General features: G+C 39.6%; 1 protein-coding gene across 1 annotated transcript; it reads right to left on the reverse strand.

Moving 5' to 3' along the window:
* Nucleotides 1-8225: 8225 nt before the first annotated feature.
* LOC131249771 (3,9-dihydroxypterocarpan 6A-monooxygenase-like) lies at nucleotides 8226-11742 on the reverse strand. The gene is made up of 3 exons (XM_058250536.1): nucleotides 11692-11742; nucleotides 9981-10494; nucleotides 8226-8248 (listed from the first exon to the last, which is right to left on the reverse strand). The coding sequence occupies exons 1-3, from the start codon at nucleotides 11740-11742 to the stop codon at nucleotides 8226-8228; spliced, it is 588 nt and encodes a 195-aa protein (XP_058106519.1).
* Nucleotides 11743-13119: the final 1377 nt, after the last annotated feature.

The following is a 13119-nucleotide window of genomic DNA, read 5'->3' on the forward strand; positions in this document are numbered from 1 at the left end:
CTTGTATATGACATTTACCTCTACAGCATGTGTAACTCTTAACTGCAGTAGTGTAATTTATGTCAGTAAGGAACTCTTCAAGGACCCAATACGTCTGGATTTGTTTTTAGCCAATCCATGCTTTGAAACCCATATCAACTGAGAATAGTAATTTCACATCCCAAGCTTAAATTTGGATTGCGTCAATAATATTTCTATAACTTTACTAGTTCTCATTTTGTTATATATGACCCAACCAAATCTAATTGAAAGTTCCTTGCCATCCAATCTTTGGCCATCTTTTTCCTAGACAATTGATATTTATATTCTTTTCTTATCCGTCTTTTGTAGGACATTGCAGGCAGGTTAAACGCTTCGTTCTGCGAGGCTTTTCACACATCTTCCATCTATGGCAGAGCTTATGAAAGTAAAGTTTATATCTCACAACTGTTGGCCCCACTTGTAAGTTGTAATGTGTATCCCGACACTAAAACCCTATGCACTTGTAAGTTCTTTTTTTAAAGGTGCAGCTTGTCTGCTACATGTGCTCTTGCACGTGTTAGCGTGATGGACATGCTGCGTTTCCACAAGTTTACCATAGATGAGTCTTTGTCCTATTGCACTGCAAGATGCCATGTTTATTATGTCCCATTGTTGGAACTATTGGATTTGATATGTTGGATTTGCCAAATCATATTAGCAAGGTTCATGGATGCCTTCTTAAGGTTGACCTTTGGGATTGTATTTGCTAATTTCTTTATATATTTACCTTTCTAATTTTTAGGAACCTGTGCATTCTTAATGTGTATCCTGACCTTTGGGATTCCTTGCTTGTAACTATCTATCACTATGGATGATTCATCCTCCATTCATTAGCTGTCATTCTGAAATGTTTTTCATGCAATTTGTGTTATTCTGTTGGGAGATTTTAGCATTGAAACTTTGAGGATTTTCTACAGGGGAACGGTTTACGGAGATAGTGGGCAGTCCATATTTTAGTATCTCAATTCACCTTATACTGTTTTTTTTTCCTTCAGTTCCAAATCTCTTTTCTTCATGATCTCTAGTAGTAAATAACTATTGCATTCCTTCTTTCAGGTTAACAAACCAAATCTTCCACTTGCATTGCGATTTTCAGGCTTTTTGGAAACAACAGCTTGTCTGATACATGACTGCCATCCCAAAAAAGCTATAAACTTCTTAATGTGTATGTTCATATGACTCATTTGTACTAAACTTATAGCTTTAATGTGTATTTGGATGCAATATTGAGTTGAATTCCAATCTCTAACTTTGATACCAATTTATTTCTTTTTGCTATTTTGTTTTGTAGGCATTAGGAAGGGATGAATGGGAGTTAGATGGTTGGATTATTTTTATTTATTTATTTGTCTTGTTTTGTAGGCTTTAGGAAGGGATGAATGAGAGTTTTGATGGCCCACTCTGCAAGGTACTCTACATGTATGCTTGTAGCATATGTGCAACGTAGCAAAGACATTCTTGCATGCTTTTTCAATGTTATTTTTTTGAAATCTTCTTGACTTGGCATATGATTGGATCATCTGAATATTAGCAAATCCATCTTGAAACTAAGTTGCCACTCTCACTTGAGAATTTTACATTTTTTGCTCTTAGAAACTTAGAAAAAAAATCCAAAAGATAACAAAAGTGAGTCTATCCAAAGACTAGTGCAGCCACAATGAAGTATGAAATTTTTATTTCAATGTGTTATGGTAGAAAGGGTTGGGGCTTAACTTGAACCAGGGAATTAGAATCTGGAAGCAAGCAACAAGTTGTATTGATTTTCATAACACTTACTAATCTTAAAAGGCACGTGCTAGCATTTATTTCACATATGGCATCTCTCATTGCTGATTTCTATTGGCATTATCTGATCTGAGCCCAACACCGAAGCATGCTAATTACAGTTTATTTTTTGGTTTTAGGTGCTTCTTTTCATTGGATGATATTCCTAGCAAGCACTCTGTGGATATAGGGTAAACATTTCTCAACTCATTTGATTGCACCAGTAATTTAGCAGTCGTTCATTTTTCCCATATCCAATTGGATATCCTTCTTTCTAGGACTCATCCATAAAGAAGGCTTACTGAATCTAGTTCCTTGTTATGTTCATTTCAATTTACTGCAGGATCCAGAAATTCAGAACATTCCATCTAACCCCATCTTGTGTGCAATATTAAACTGCAGGTTTTTGCCCATAGAAGATAACCTGAGGAGAAGGGAAATGGACGGAGAAGTGCAAGCTATTAGTAGCTTTTGACCACTTTTCTAGTCGTGTAGCAAAAGCTAACGATTTAGCGGCGTCCAGCACAACTGTCAGTAAAGGTCCGGGCCGTCGGTAAAGCCTTTACCGACTGAGGCTTTACTGGCTGTTAGCCAACCGCAGGCAAAGTATTTGCCGGCGGTTTTCTTGGTCTTTGCCGGCGGTTTTGACCGTCAGTAAAGGCCAGTTTTCTTGTAGTGACCTGTCTTGGCTTTGATACACATACTCATGGGCAGTATAGGTGCATGCTGGATGACTTGGATTAGTTGGACTTGGATGGTTAGTCATATTTACTTGTGTCTGTGCTTGTTGCTTGATTCAATTTGTTTTGTTTTCCAAGTTAGTGAACTTTATTTTCTGAATAGAAGTTATAAGTTGTTGAGTATCTTAGGTTTTATGATTTTACTTGTATATTCTTGTATTGATTGCTCAAGCATGACGATAAGTTGTTGAGAAATATGTTTAGAAATTTTTTATAGTATATGTGTTTGGGTTTAGGTGGATGTGAATGTGAATATGATGAAATATATTATATAACAGGTGTATATCTGGAAGAATATGATGAATTATATTGTAATAGGTGTATATTGACCATCTCAAATATTTTTTAAAAAAAAGAGACTTTTACCTCTGAAATATTTCGTAGGTAAAAGTGTTTTTAGTGACGCATATTTTCATCACCATAAGTCATATCCAGGTTTTTAGCTACGAACATTTTCGTAGCTAAAAGTAATCTATTAGATTTCCAAAGCCATTAGTGATGAAAATATTCGTTGCTAAAAGTATGATCTAAGTTTTTTAGCTACGGAAATGTTCGTAGCTAAAAGTAATCCATTCCAATTTTTCGAAAATAAGTTTGCAGCCTTTAGCGACGAAAATAATCGTCGCTAAAAGTATCATCCAGGAGTTTTAGCTACGAAAATGTTCGTAGCTAAAAGTAATCCATTCCAATTTGTTGAAAATAAGTTTGCAGCCTTTAGCGACGAAAATAATCGTCGCTAGAAGTCTCATCCAGGAGTTTTAGCTACGAAAATGTTCGTAGCTAAAAGTATCGTCGCTACAAGTCTCATCCGGGAGTTTTAGCTACGAATATGTTCGTAGCTAAAAGTAATCCAAACCGGTGTTGTATGCAGTCCTTGGCGATGAAAATTTTCGTCACCAAAAGTAGTATCCTTGATTTTTAGCTACGATACTTTTCATAGCTAAAAGCAAAATTCGTTTGTTACCTTTGGTGACAAAAATATTCGTCACTAAAAGTCTCATCCAGGGTTTTTAGCTACGAAAATGTTCGTAGCTAAAAGTAATCCGTTCTCATTTATTGAAAATAAGTTTGCAGCCTTTAGCAACGAAAATAATTGTCGCTACAAGTCTCATCAGGAGTTTTAGCTACGAAAATGTTCGTAGCTAAAAGTAATCCATATGCAGTCTTTGGTGACGAAAATTTTCGTCGCCAAAAGTAGTATCCCTAATTTTTAGCTGCGACACTTTTCGTAGCTAAAAGCATTCTTTGGTGATGAAAATATTCGTCGCTAAAAGTCTCATCCAGTGTTTTTAGCTACGAAAATTTTTGTAGCTAAAAGTAATCCATTCGAAATTTTGAAAAAATTGTATATACCCTTTAGCGACGAAAATTTTCGTCGCTAAAAGTGACAATCACAATTTATTGCTGCGAAAATTTTCGTCGCTAAAAGTATCGTCGCTAAAAGTGACTTTTGGCGACGAAAATTTATTTCGCCACTAAAGGTTTCGTCGCTAAAAACCCTCTTTCTTGTAGTGATTTGCTGAATTAGCAGGTTATGTGCCAAAAGTAATGGAAGATGAAGATTATAAGATTACAAAATTTGAAGAAGGGTTAAGACATAATATCAGAACAAAATTTTGTTGGTGGATGTGAAGAAATACTCAGAAGTAGTCGATAAGGCCTTACGAGCAAAACAAGATACAAAGCGGTTTCTCAAATCTCGTGTACAGTTAAAAGAAACAGGACAAAGAAATAAGCCGACACTTACCCAACACCAACCACCAGAGAAGAAACCCAGAATGAAAATTCAATCATCAACACCGAGAACCCAAGAGTGATATTTTTCAGAAAATTATGCGTACTGTGGTAAGTATGGTCACATGGCTCAGGTGTGCAGAACTAAGATGAGAGATATGGGTATAACGCCACTTCAACAGATACCACCGCGATTGCAACTTCCAGCATCATCTCAACCAACAAGTCAGACATCGTAAGCATCACATACCCAACCACCTCGACTACAGCAGAATCAGCAAAATCGACCATCTCCATCAATTCCTCAAGAATAAGGGAATCATCCCAACAGGCAACAGCCACCACGTGCATGGGTTTATTCCATCTCATCTAAGGAGAATCTAAAATAAAATAATAACATTGTGGAAGGTATGATCGAAACGCATGGTACTTCGATTTTTATATTATTTGATTCTGGGGCTACTCTATCTTTTATTTCATCATCGTTAGTATCTCGGTTAAGATTGAAGTCAGAAATCCTAGATAAGCAAATTTTGGTAGAATCCCCCATCGGCAAGTCAATTATTTTGGACAAAATATGTAAATATATTCCCCTTATGATAGGCGATATTCCTATATTAGCTAATTTAATAGAAATAAGTATGGGGGGATACGATGTTATCCTCGGAATGGACTAGCTTACTCGAAATCATGCGACGTTGGATTGTTATGCGAAGACAGTTACCTTTGCAGTGCCAGGAAGAGAACCAATTATGATTCAAGGGAAGAAGAAGAATGAGAAGATCGAGCGTGTTATGACATTGATTGGTAATGAGAAACAAGAAAAAATGGTGGATTTCATTCCAGTTGTGCAAGAATATCCTGAAATTTTTCAAGATATACTAGGACTACCACCTCGGCGAGAGGTGGATTTTGGTATCGATCTCTTACCAGGATCGGCACCAATATTTATGTCTCCATATCGAATGACGCCTATTGAATTGAAGGAGCTGAAGGAGCAGCTGGAAGATTTGAGGTCCCGAGGATTTATTCGACCAAGTACTTCTCCTTGGGGTGCGCCAGTACTTTTTGTAAATAAAAAGGATGGCACTCGACAGTTGTGTATTGATTATCGCCGCTTAAATCAGATGATGATTAAAAACAAGTACCCATTACCCCATATAGATGATTTGTTTGATCAGTTGAAAGGAGCTCGATATTTTTCTAAGATCGATTTAAGATCAAGTTACCACCAATTACGTGTTAAAGAAGAGGATATCTGTAAAACTGCTTTCAGAACACGTTATGGTCATTATGAATTCTTAGTTATGCCGTTCAAGTTGACTAATGCACCTGCAGTATTTATGGACCTGATGAATAGGGTGTTCTAGCTTTATCTGGATAACTTTATCATCGTGTTCATTGATGACATTTTGATTTACTCGAAGACCAGTGAAGAGCATGAGTTACATTTAAGGACGGCATTGCAGACTCTAAAAGATAACCAGCTATATGCTAAGTTTTCTAAGTGTGAGTTCTGGAAGGAGAGTGTTAAATTTCTTGGGCATATTGTTTCAGAAAAAGGTATTACAGTTGACCCTATGAAGATCGAAGCTGTAGTAAAGTGGGAACAGCCCACAAGTGTGTCAGAAGTTAGAAGCTTTCTTGGGCTCGCTAGATATTATAGAAGGTTTATTAAGGATTTTTCGAAGATTGTCGGGCCGCTAACGAGTTTAACTCGAAAAGAAGTGCCCTTCAAATAGACTGAAAAGTGTGAAGAAGCTTTTGTTGAACTGAAGCAACTCTTAACCTCAACTCCCATTCTAACCCTCCCGAAGGATGGGTTGGTATTTAAAGTTTATACCAATGCATCAACTAAAGATCTAGGTTATGTATTAATGCAAGGGGGTAAGGTGATTGCATATGCATCAAGGCAGCTTAAACTCCATGAGTGTAATTATCCAACTCATGACCTAGAGTTGGGTGTTATTATATTTGCATTGAAGATTTGGCGGCATTACTTATATGATGAACAGTTCGAGCTTTATACAGATCACAAGAGTTTGCGGTATTTATTCTCTCAGAAGGACTTGAACATGAGGCAGAGAAGATAGATGGAATTTTTTAAGGATTATGATTTCTCGTTGTCCTATCATCCGGGTAAGGCTAATCTGGTTGTTGATGCTTTGAGTAGAAAAGAATATAAACAAAAGAGTGTAGCCAGCTTAATGGTACACGAATGGAAAATGTTGAATTTCATTAGAGAGTTTGATATTCGATTGAATTTTCAAGAAAAGAAGATTTGCAGATATAACATTATGGTAAAACGGACTCTTGTGGAGTGAATAATTGAAGCTCAAACGAATGATGAGTGGTTTTTAAAAATGATAGCCAAGTATCAAAATATAAGACTTCAGATTAGAGTATGGGGGACGATAAGGGAATTCGGTATCAAGGTCGACTCTGTGTGCTTAATATTCCAGATCTAAAAGACGAGATTCTAAATAATACGTACCGAACTAAGTTTACAATTCATCCGAGAAGCACAAAAATACATCATAGTGTGAAATGATCATTTTGGTGGCCCAATATGAAGAGAGAAATCGGTGATTATGTGTCGAGATGTTTTATGTGTCAGCAGATAAAGGCGGATCATCAGAACCCATCAGGATTATTGCAGCCTCTGAAAGTACCTGAGTAGAAGTGAGATTGTGTTTCTATGGACTTTATAGTCGGTCTTCCTAAGACACAAAAGAAGCACGATTCAATTTGGGTAATTGTCGATCGACTGACCAAGTCAGCGTACTTTATTCCTATCCGTATCAACTATTCAATGGAGGAACTCACTAAGCTATACATCAAGGAAATAGTGAAACTTCATGGTGTCCCTAGTTCTATTGTATCGGATCAAGACCCACGTTTTACTTCGCGATTCTGGACAAGTTTATAGGAAGCTATGGGTACGACTACGGACTACAGCACAGCGTATTATCCATAATCTAATGGGCAAACGGAACGTGTGAATCAAATATTAGAAGACCTGTTACGTGCAAGCGCTCTGGATTTCAAGGGGAGCTGGGACGACAACATATATTATGCTGAATTCGCCTACAACAATAGTTACCAAGCAAGCATTGGTATAGCTCTGTATGAAGTCTTGTATGGACGTCCTTGCCGAGCACCAAACTGTTGGGCCGAGGTAGGTGAGAAATATTTAATTGGGCTAGATGTTGTTCAAGAAGTTGCTGAAAAAGTTGAAATTATTCGAAAACGACTACAAGCTGCCCAGAGTCATCAAAAGAGCTACGCCGACAATCAAAGACGAGATCTAAAGTTCACAGTAGAAGACCACGTGTTTTTGGTACAAAGGGATTAATGCAATTTAGTACCAAAGGAAAACTCGCACCACGTTTTATCGGACCATTTGAAATATTAGAGTAGATTAGAGCAGTGGCATATCGGCTTACATTACCTCCTTAGTTAGCCAGTGTCCATAATGTTTTCCATGTATCGATGCTATGGAAGTATAAGAGGGATGATTCTCATGTGATTGAATGACGAATCTCAATTTATAGGAAAATACATCTTACGTAGAGAAACCAGTTCGAATACTAGATCGCAAGGAGCACGTGTTACGCATTAAGAAGGTGCATTTAGTTAAGGTTTTATGGAGTCATCATGAAGTAGACGAAGCATCTTGGGAGCAGGAAAGAGAAATTCGCGAGAAATATACTCACCTCTTTGAGCAATAGTTTCAAGTAAAATTCAAGGATGAAAATTTTCTTTTAAAGGGGTAGAATGTAAGGGCCGTGAATAATTTAATAATATTAATATATATATATATATATATTATCTTATCTTTATTATTATTTATTTATTTTAAATCTACCTTATCTCCTATCCTATCTAAATCTTTAACTCGTTTAGTTTAAATATACCTCTAAACCCTCCCCGCATCTCTCAAGATAAAAAGAGTTCTAGTCAAACTTAAATATTAACAAAAAGGCTACCTGCGACAACAGAGAAAGGGAGAAAGAAAACTTTGGAGTGCTTACATCGGGTATGTATATCATCCTCATTCTAGTATTTTTATATACCTAATATAATTTGATTCAGTGAATGCAATGAACGGTGTGGATTGGTCACATGTTCATTGTATTAGATTATGGGTGAAGGCCCTTCAAAGGTGAGGTGAACCTAAAATTATGTAATTGTAGTTGGTGTGCATCTGATCAAATTAGATTTGCTCTGTACGGATCATATGATCCCTGAGGCCAAAATATACAAGGGCCCTAATATTCAGATCAATCTAACCATCAGATGGGCCACATTAGTTAGACCTAGAAGTGTTTGATAAAGGAATCTTAGATATTTTGCGCAAGTGTTGCTATCAATTGGGCGTAAAAGGTCAAGATGGGCCATTGGTGAATGTGTGGTTAGATCCACACCACTCCTCAAATGCATAGAGGTATAACATGACAAGACCTCAAGAATCTGAATGATCTGACCATCCGATGGACCACCCCGATCAAGTAATTATCATTCAATTTTAAAATCTTATAAAGGAGAAAAAATAGAATAAAAATTTGAATTATTTAATTATTTTGGATCTGGCCACCTAAGATGTTAATCAAAGGTGGGCCCCACCATGTAATACAAATAAATGAATAATAATACCGTTGATATAATTGATAGGACTCTGATATTCAAATCAACCTAATTACATTGCAGAGTCAATACTACCAAACTTAGGTGAGTGACCCAACTTGTCTCATAATTCATTAAAATTAAAATAAATCATTGTGATTATTTGATTTATTTACTGGTTTGAATATTTTGATATAATAATTGTACGATAAATTTATATGTGAATATTTTAATCGAGACAACTATGCCAAATATGAAAAATATGCATTTACATATCATCCCTCATTCATTGCATTGCATAATGCATGGTCGATCCTAGGGGCTCTCCTTGGAAGAAATGTCGATCCTGGTAGAGCGTTACCAGATGCAGGCTGTGCCCAAGCCTACCGAAAGGTGGAAGCCTACCCAACGGGTGGATGCGGGTTGACGACCTCCAACCCAAGTAGATGGACGATCACCCCATCTGATGCATTCATACCCCATTTTACATTCATATCTTTTTACATGTATTTTTACATTATTTTAATTGCTATGATTATGAACCATGCTGGGTTATATCACTAAGCCTGGCCAGCTTACATTTTTTATTGATGGAAAAACCATACAAAGGAGTCATTAGCAGATGACGTGGCGTAAGAACCGGAAGGATCTACTGTACCTGAACACGACCCACCTGAAATATGGCCATACTTATCTGAGGATGAAGTGGCTGCATTAGAAAAATTTTGATTATATATTTTATTTTGTTAGCACAGCTTAATTAACGAATATTGCATACTGGTATTTATTTAGAGACTTTAAGAAATTATTTAGCATTATTTCTTTAGATCAATATTAGCATGGAATAAATTTCATTATAATATAATGGTATAATAAATGAATGATTTTAAGGTTTATTTTATTTTAAGGGTTATAAAGATTTATAAATGCTTAGTTGATTAGTGTTATGTATTATGTATGTGTGATTGAGATTATGGTGGTCTTTATATTGAATGTAAATATCACATGTGATTAAACTGATTAAAGAATTAAGTTAGTATACTTTGTGTATAAGTTACGAACCAAAACTCGGGTCTAAGGGTGCACACTCTGTACCTGAATTTTGGGGCGTGACAGCAAGTGTCATTTGTACAACCTGAAATGCTAGAGAAATGCCTGGGCAGCCTCTCTGTCCGCTCCCGAATGGCAAGAAATGGAAATTCTGCCCCCTAATGTCTACGTGGTGACTCTGGTCGCTCTCATTGGACGGCATGAATCTCTCGGGATGGAATTCAAGTGGGTGGACCCAATGCTCAGGGTCCCTTCCGATGGCCCACACATTGATGAACACTTGGGTGTTAGCTGGTACATCGTAGCCTCCAATCTTGCAATCTTGGATGGATTTTCTATAAATCACTGGGCCTGGTGGGTGTAGTCGAAGTGTTTCTTTGACAATTGCTAGGAGGTAAGGAAGATTTGGGATGTCAGATTCTTCAACCAATCTATTATTTCCACCGACTGAATCGATTTCTACCCTTGCTTTCTTGAACACGTCAGGATGGTTGATGAGCTCTGCAAAGGCCCATTCCATTGTGATTGCAGTTGTATCGGTTCCTGCCACAAATATATCCTGTAGAAGATTGAAAAGATAGCATAAATACTCATCTAATCAAAATATTAAATAAGCTGGGATGGGCTTGCTCGACTGGTTGGCCCACAAGGTAATTCTAAGCCCAGTTCAACCCAATTTATCTTTGGTGGGTCTATGGAACTTGGGGACGTCGACACCCCGTCGAGGTTAGTGGTGTGTAGCACACCACGCAATCTGCTTCCGACCGGACTCTGGTAACGAAAACGGGAGCCATGATAACCTTCCTCATAATGGCTACAATCCTCATGTATTGGTACATGATATATATAGATTTGAGGTCATGTTTGATGATCCAAACCGTTTAATAATGGCCACGCCATTATTGGGTACTGTTGATGCAAAAATATGACGTGCCCCTCCGCCAACCTATCACCTGCACAAGAGGGAAACAAAGGAGGCCCTAGCTAGATCTGGGGACCCTCTGATGTCAAAGTCAAGGCTAGGACCGTTCGAAAAGGTTTCAAGGACAGTTTTATTTTTACGTACCTTTCATCTTGGAGGTCCCCTGTATTTATAGGAAAGGGATGATCCTATCATGCCAGGATTCTTTTCCTGATATCTCGGAGATCCAGTGTCAATCCATTTTCGGACTCCAACCGATCCCGAGGTCTTTGGGATCGGGGATCCTTTTACTAGAACTTCGGAAAGGTGTTTTTCTTTACACCGTTTCATTTCTTACAATCCAAGCTAAGTCTCTCCTTTAGGCATTTGGTGTACTTGCCTTGGTCGAGCTTGTTGCCTCGAGATCCCAAGCAGTGTCAACAGAGTTGGTCCATTCCATAGCCGAATCCCTGGACTTGTCTTTTTTTCCTGAACAATAAGCCCCCCTACTCCTTGCCTCAACCATGTTGACGTAAAAGAGCAGAGAGCTGTTGAGTCGGCTTGAGCTGGGACCGACTTTATGATTGAATATTTAATGCTTGCAGGGGTCTTTCATCATCCAGAACATGCACCTGTTCGTTGCTCGAGGTCGCATGAGTGGGCAGTAGTTAGAACGCCTTTCCAGCCTATGAACGCTAAACGCGTGGTAAGGGCGGCGCTCGCGTCATCCGAAGTGTGCCACGTGTCGGGCGGGGGAGTCGAAGCGGCCGTCGACTCGACTCCTCCTTAATACCCTCGCCACGTGGCAGAGCTATAAAAGGGGGAGCGGGATGCTCCTCCCATTTTCGCGCGCACATTTTCCTCTTCCCTGCTTTTCATTTTCACTATTTTCGCATTCTCCGCCATTTTCACCTTCCATTTTCAATTTCTGCTCCCATGTCCGCCTCTTTCTCGCTATCTCCGGTGAGTTTTTAACTCTCTCCCTCCCTTTCGCTTTCAATTTCAGTAACACTGCAAGGTTTCTCGAGCCCCAGGAGCGAGGCGTCTATGGGACGTTTTAGAATCACCTTCGTTGCTGACGAAGATGGTTGTAGGTGCCAATGCAGCTTTCCGGCATTCCGAAAGGGTGGCTGGATTTTTAGGGGAGCACCCTGTTTCGGCAGATCCCTCTCACAGAGGGGCGTCGTTGGCGACTGCCCCTGGTAGACCCAATCCTCCTAGGGAGGAAACAAAGGAAGAGGATGAGTTAGCCGAAGGGGCTAGTGAGTCGGTCCATGACAGGAGATCGGCAAATGCCGCTAGGTCGGCAGGCGAGGTAGGGGAGGCTAGAGATGAGAAGAAGGGTCTCATTCCCTCAGTTTTAACCGAGGCGGATCTGGACAGGATCAGGGTCAGGTACCACGTCCCAGACCTGGTCATTATTCACCTCCCCCTTCTGAGTGAGTTACCTGACCGACCTCTAGTTAGGATGGTCACTATTTTCCAAGTCACTTTGCAGTGCGGTTTATGTCTGCCCCTTCAGGGGATAACTTGGGATCTGCTTTCCCGACTTTGGATAGCGCCTGGGCAGATAGTTCCTAATGGGTGGAGGAACTTGTTCGAATACTTGGTGTTATGGGCTGAGATGGAGTAACCCCCACTGACTATCGACGAGTTTCTCTATCTGTTTCAGGGCTAGCTCAGATCTGACCAATGCTCAGAAACGGGTAGGGGAGGTGGAAGCACAACTTGCTACCGTCGTGACTCAACTCAACATAATGACTGGTGACTTAGGGCTTGCCAGGAAGGCTGTCAAGGAAGCCGAGGCCGAGGGTGCTCGTTTGGCCTCGCAATTGCAAGAGGCCTGGGATAAGAGTTGGTGGAATCGCCAGGCCCTTACTTCTTCCGAGGAGAAGTTGTCTCGGCTCAAGACCGAGATTAAGGTTGTCATCGAGCAAGCCAAAGCCTGTGCTGTAGAGGCCTTTCTTGGGTCCTGAGAGTACTTGGAGGAGCGGGACCATTTGTATCAGGATGGTTATATTAAGTGTATTGACCTGATGAAGCAGTCCTTCCCTGACCTTAATCTCTCGAGATTTGACAAAAGTGGCTCTGGGTCTGAGGTCCAGAGGCTGAGGCAGCTGGGTTTGCAGACGCGGCGGTTGATCTTGAGGTTGCTTCCAAGGCTACTCCTGAGGTGGTGCCCGAGGTTGGTCCGAGCGGCGGCAGCAGGTGAAGCCGAGCCACCTCACAAGTTAGCTCCTGGTGAACCTTAAGTTAATTTTAGATTACAAAGCGTGTCAAGTA

This window comes from Magnolia sinica, chromosome 1 (genome assembly GCF_029962835.1).
Source record: "Magnolia sinica isolate HGM2019 chromosome 1, MsV1, whole genome shotgun sequence".
Classification (NCBI taxonomy): Eukaryota; Viridiplantae; Streptophyta; class Magnoliopsida; order Magnoliales; family Magnoliaceae; genus Magnolia; species Magnolia sinica.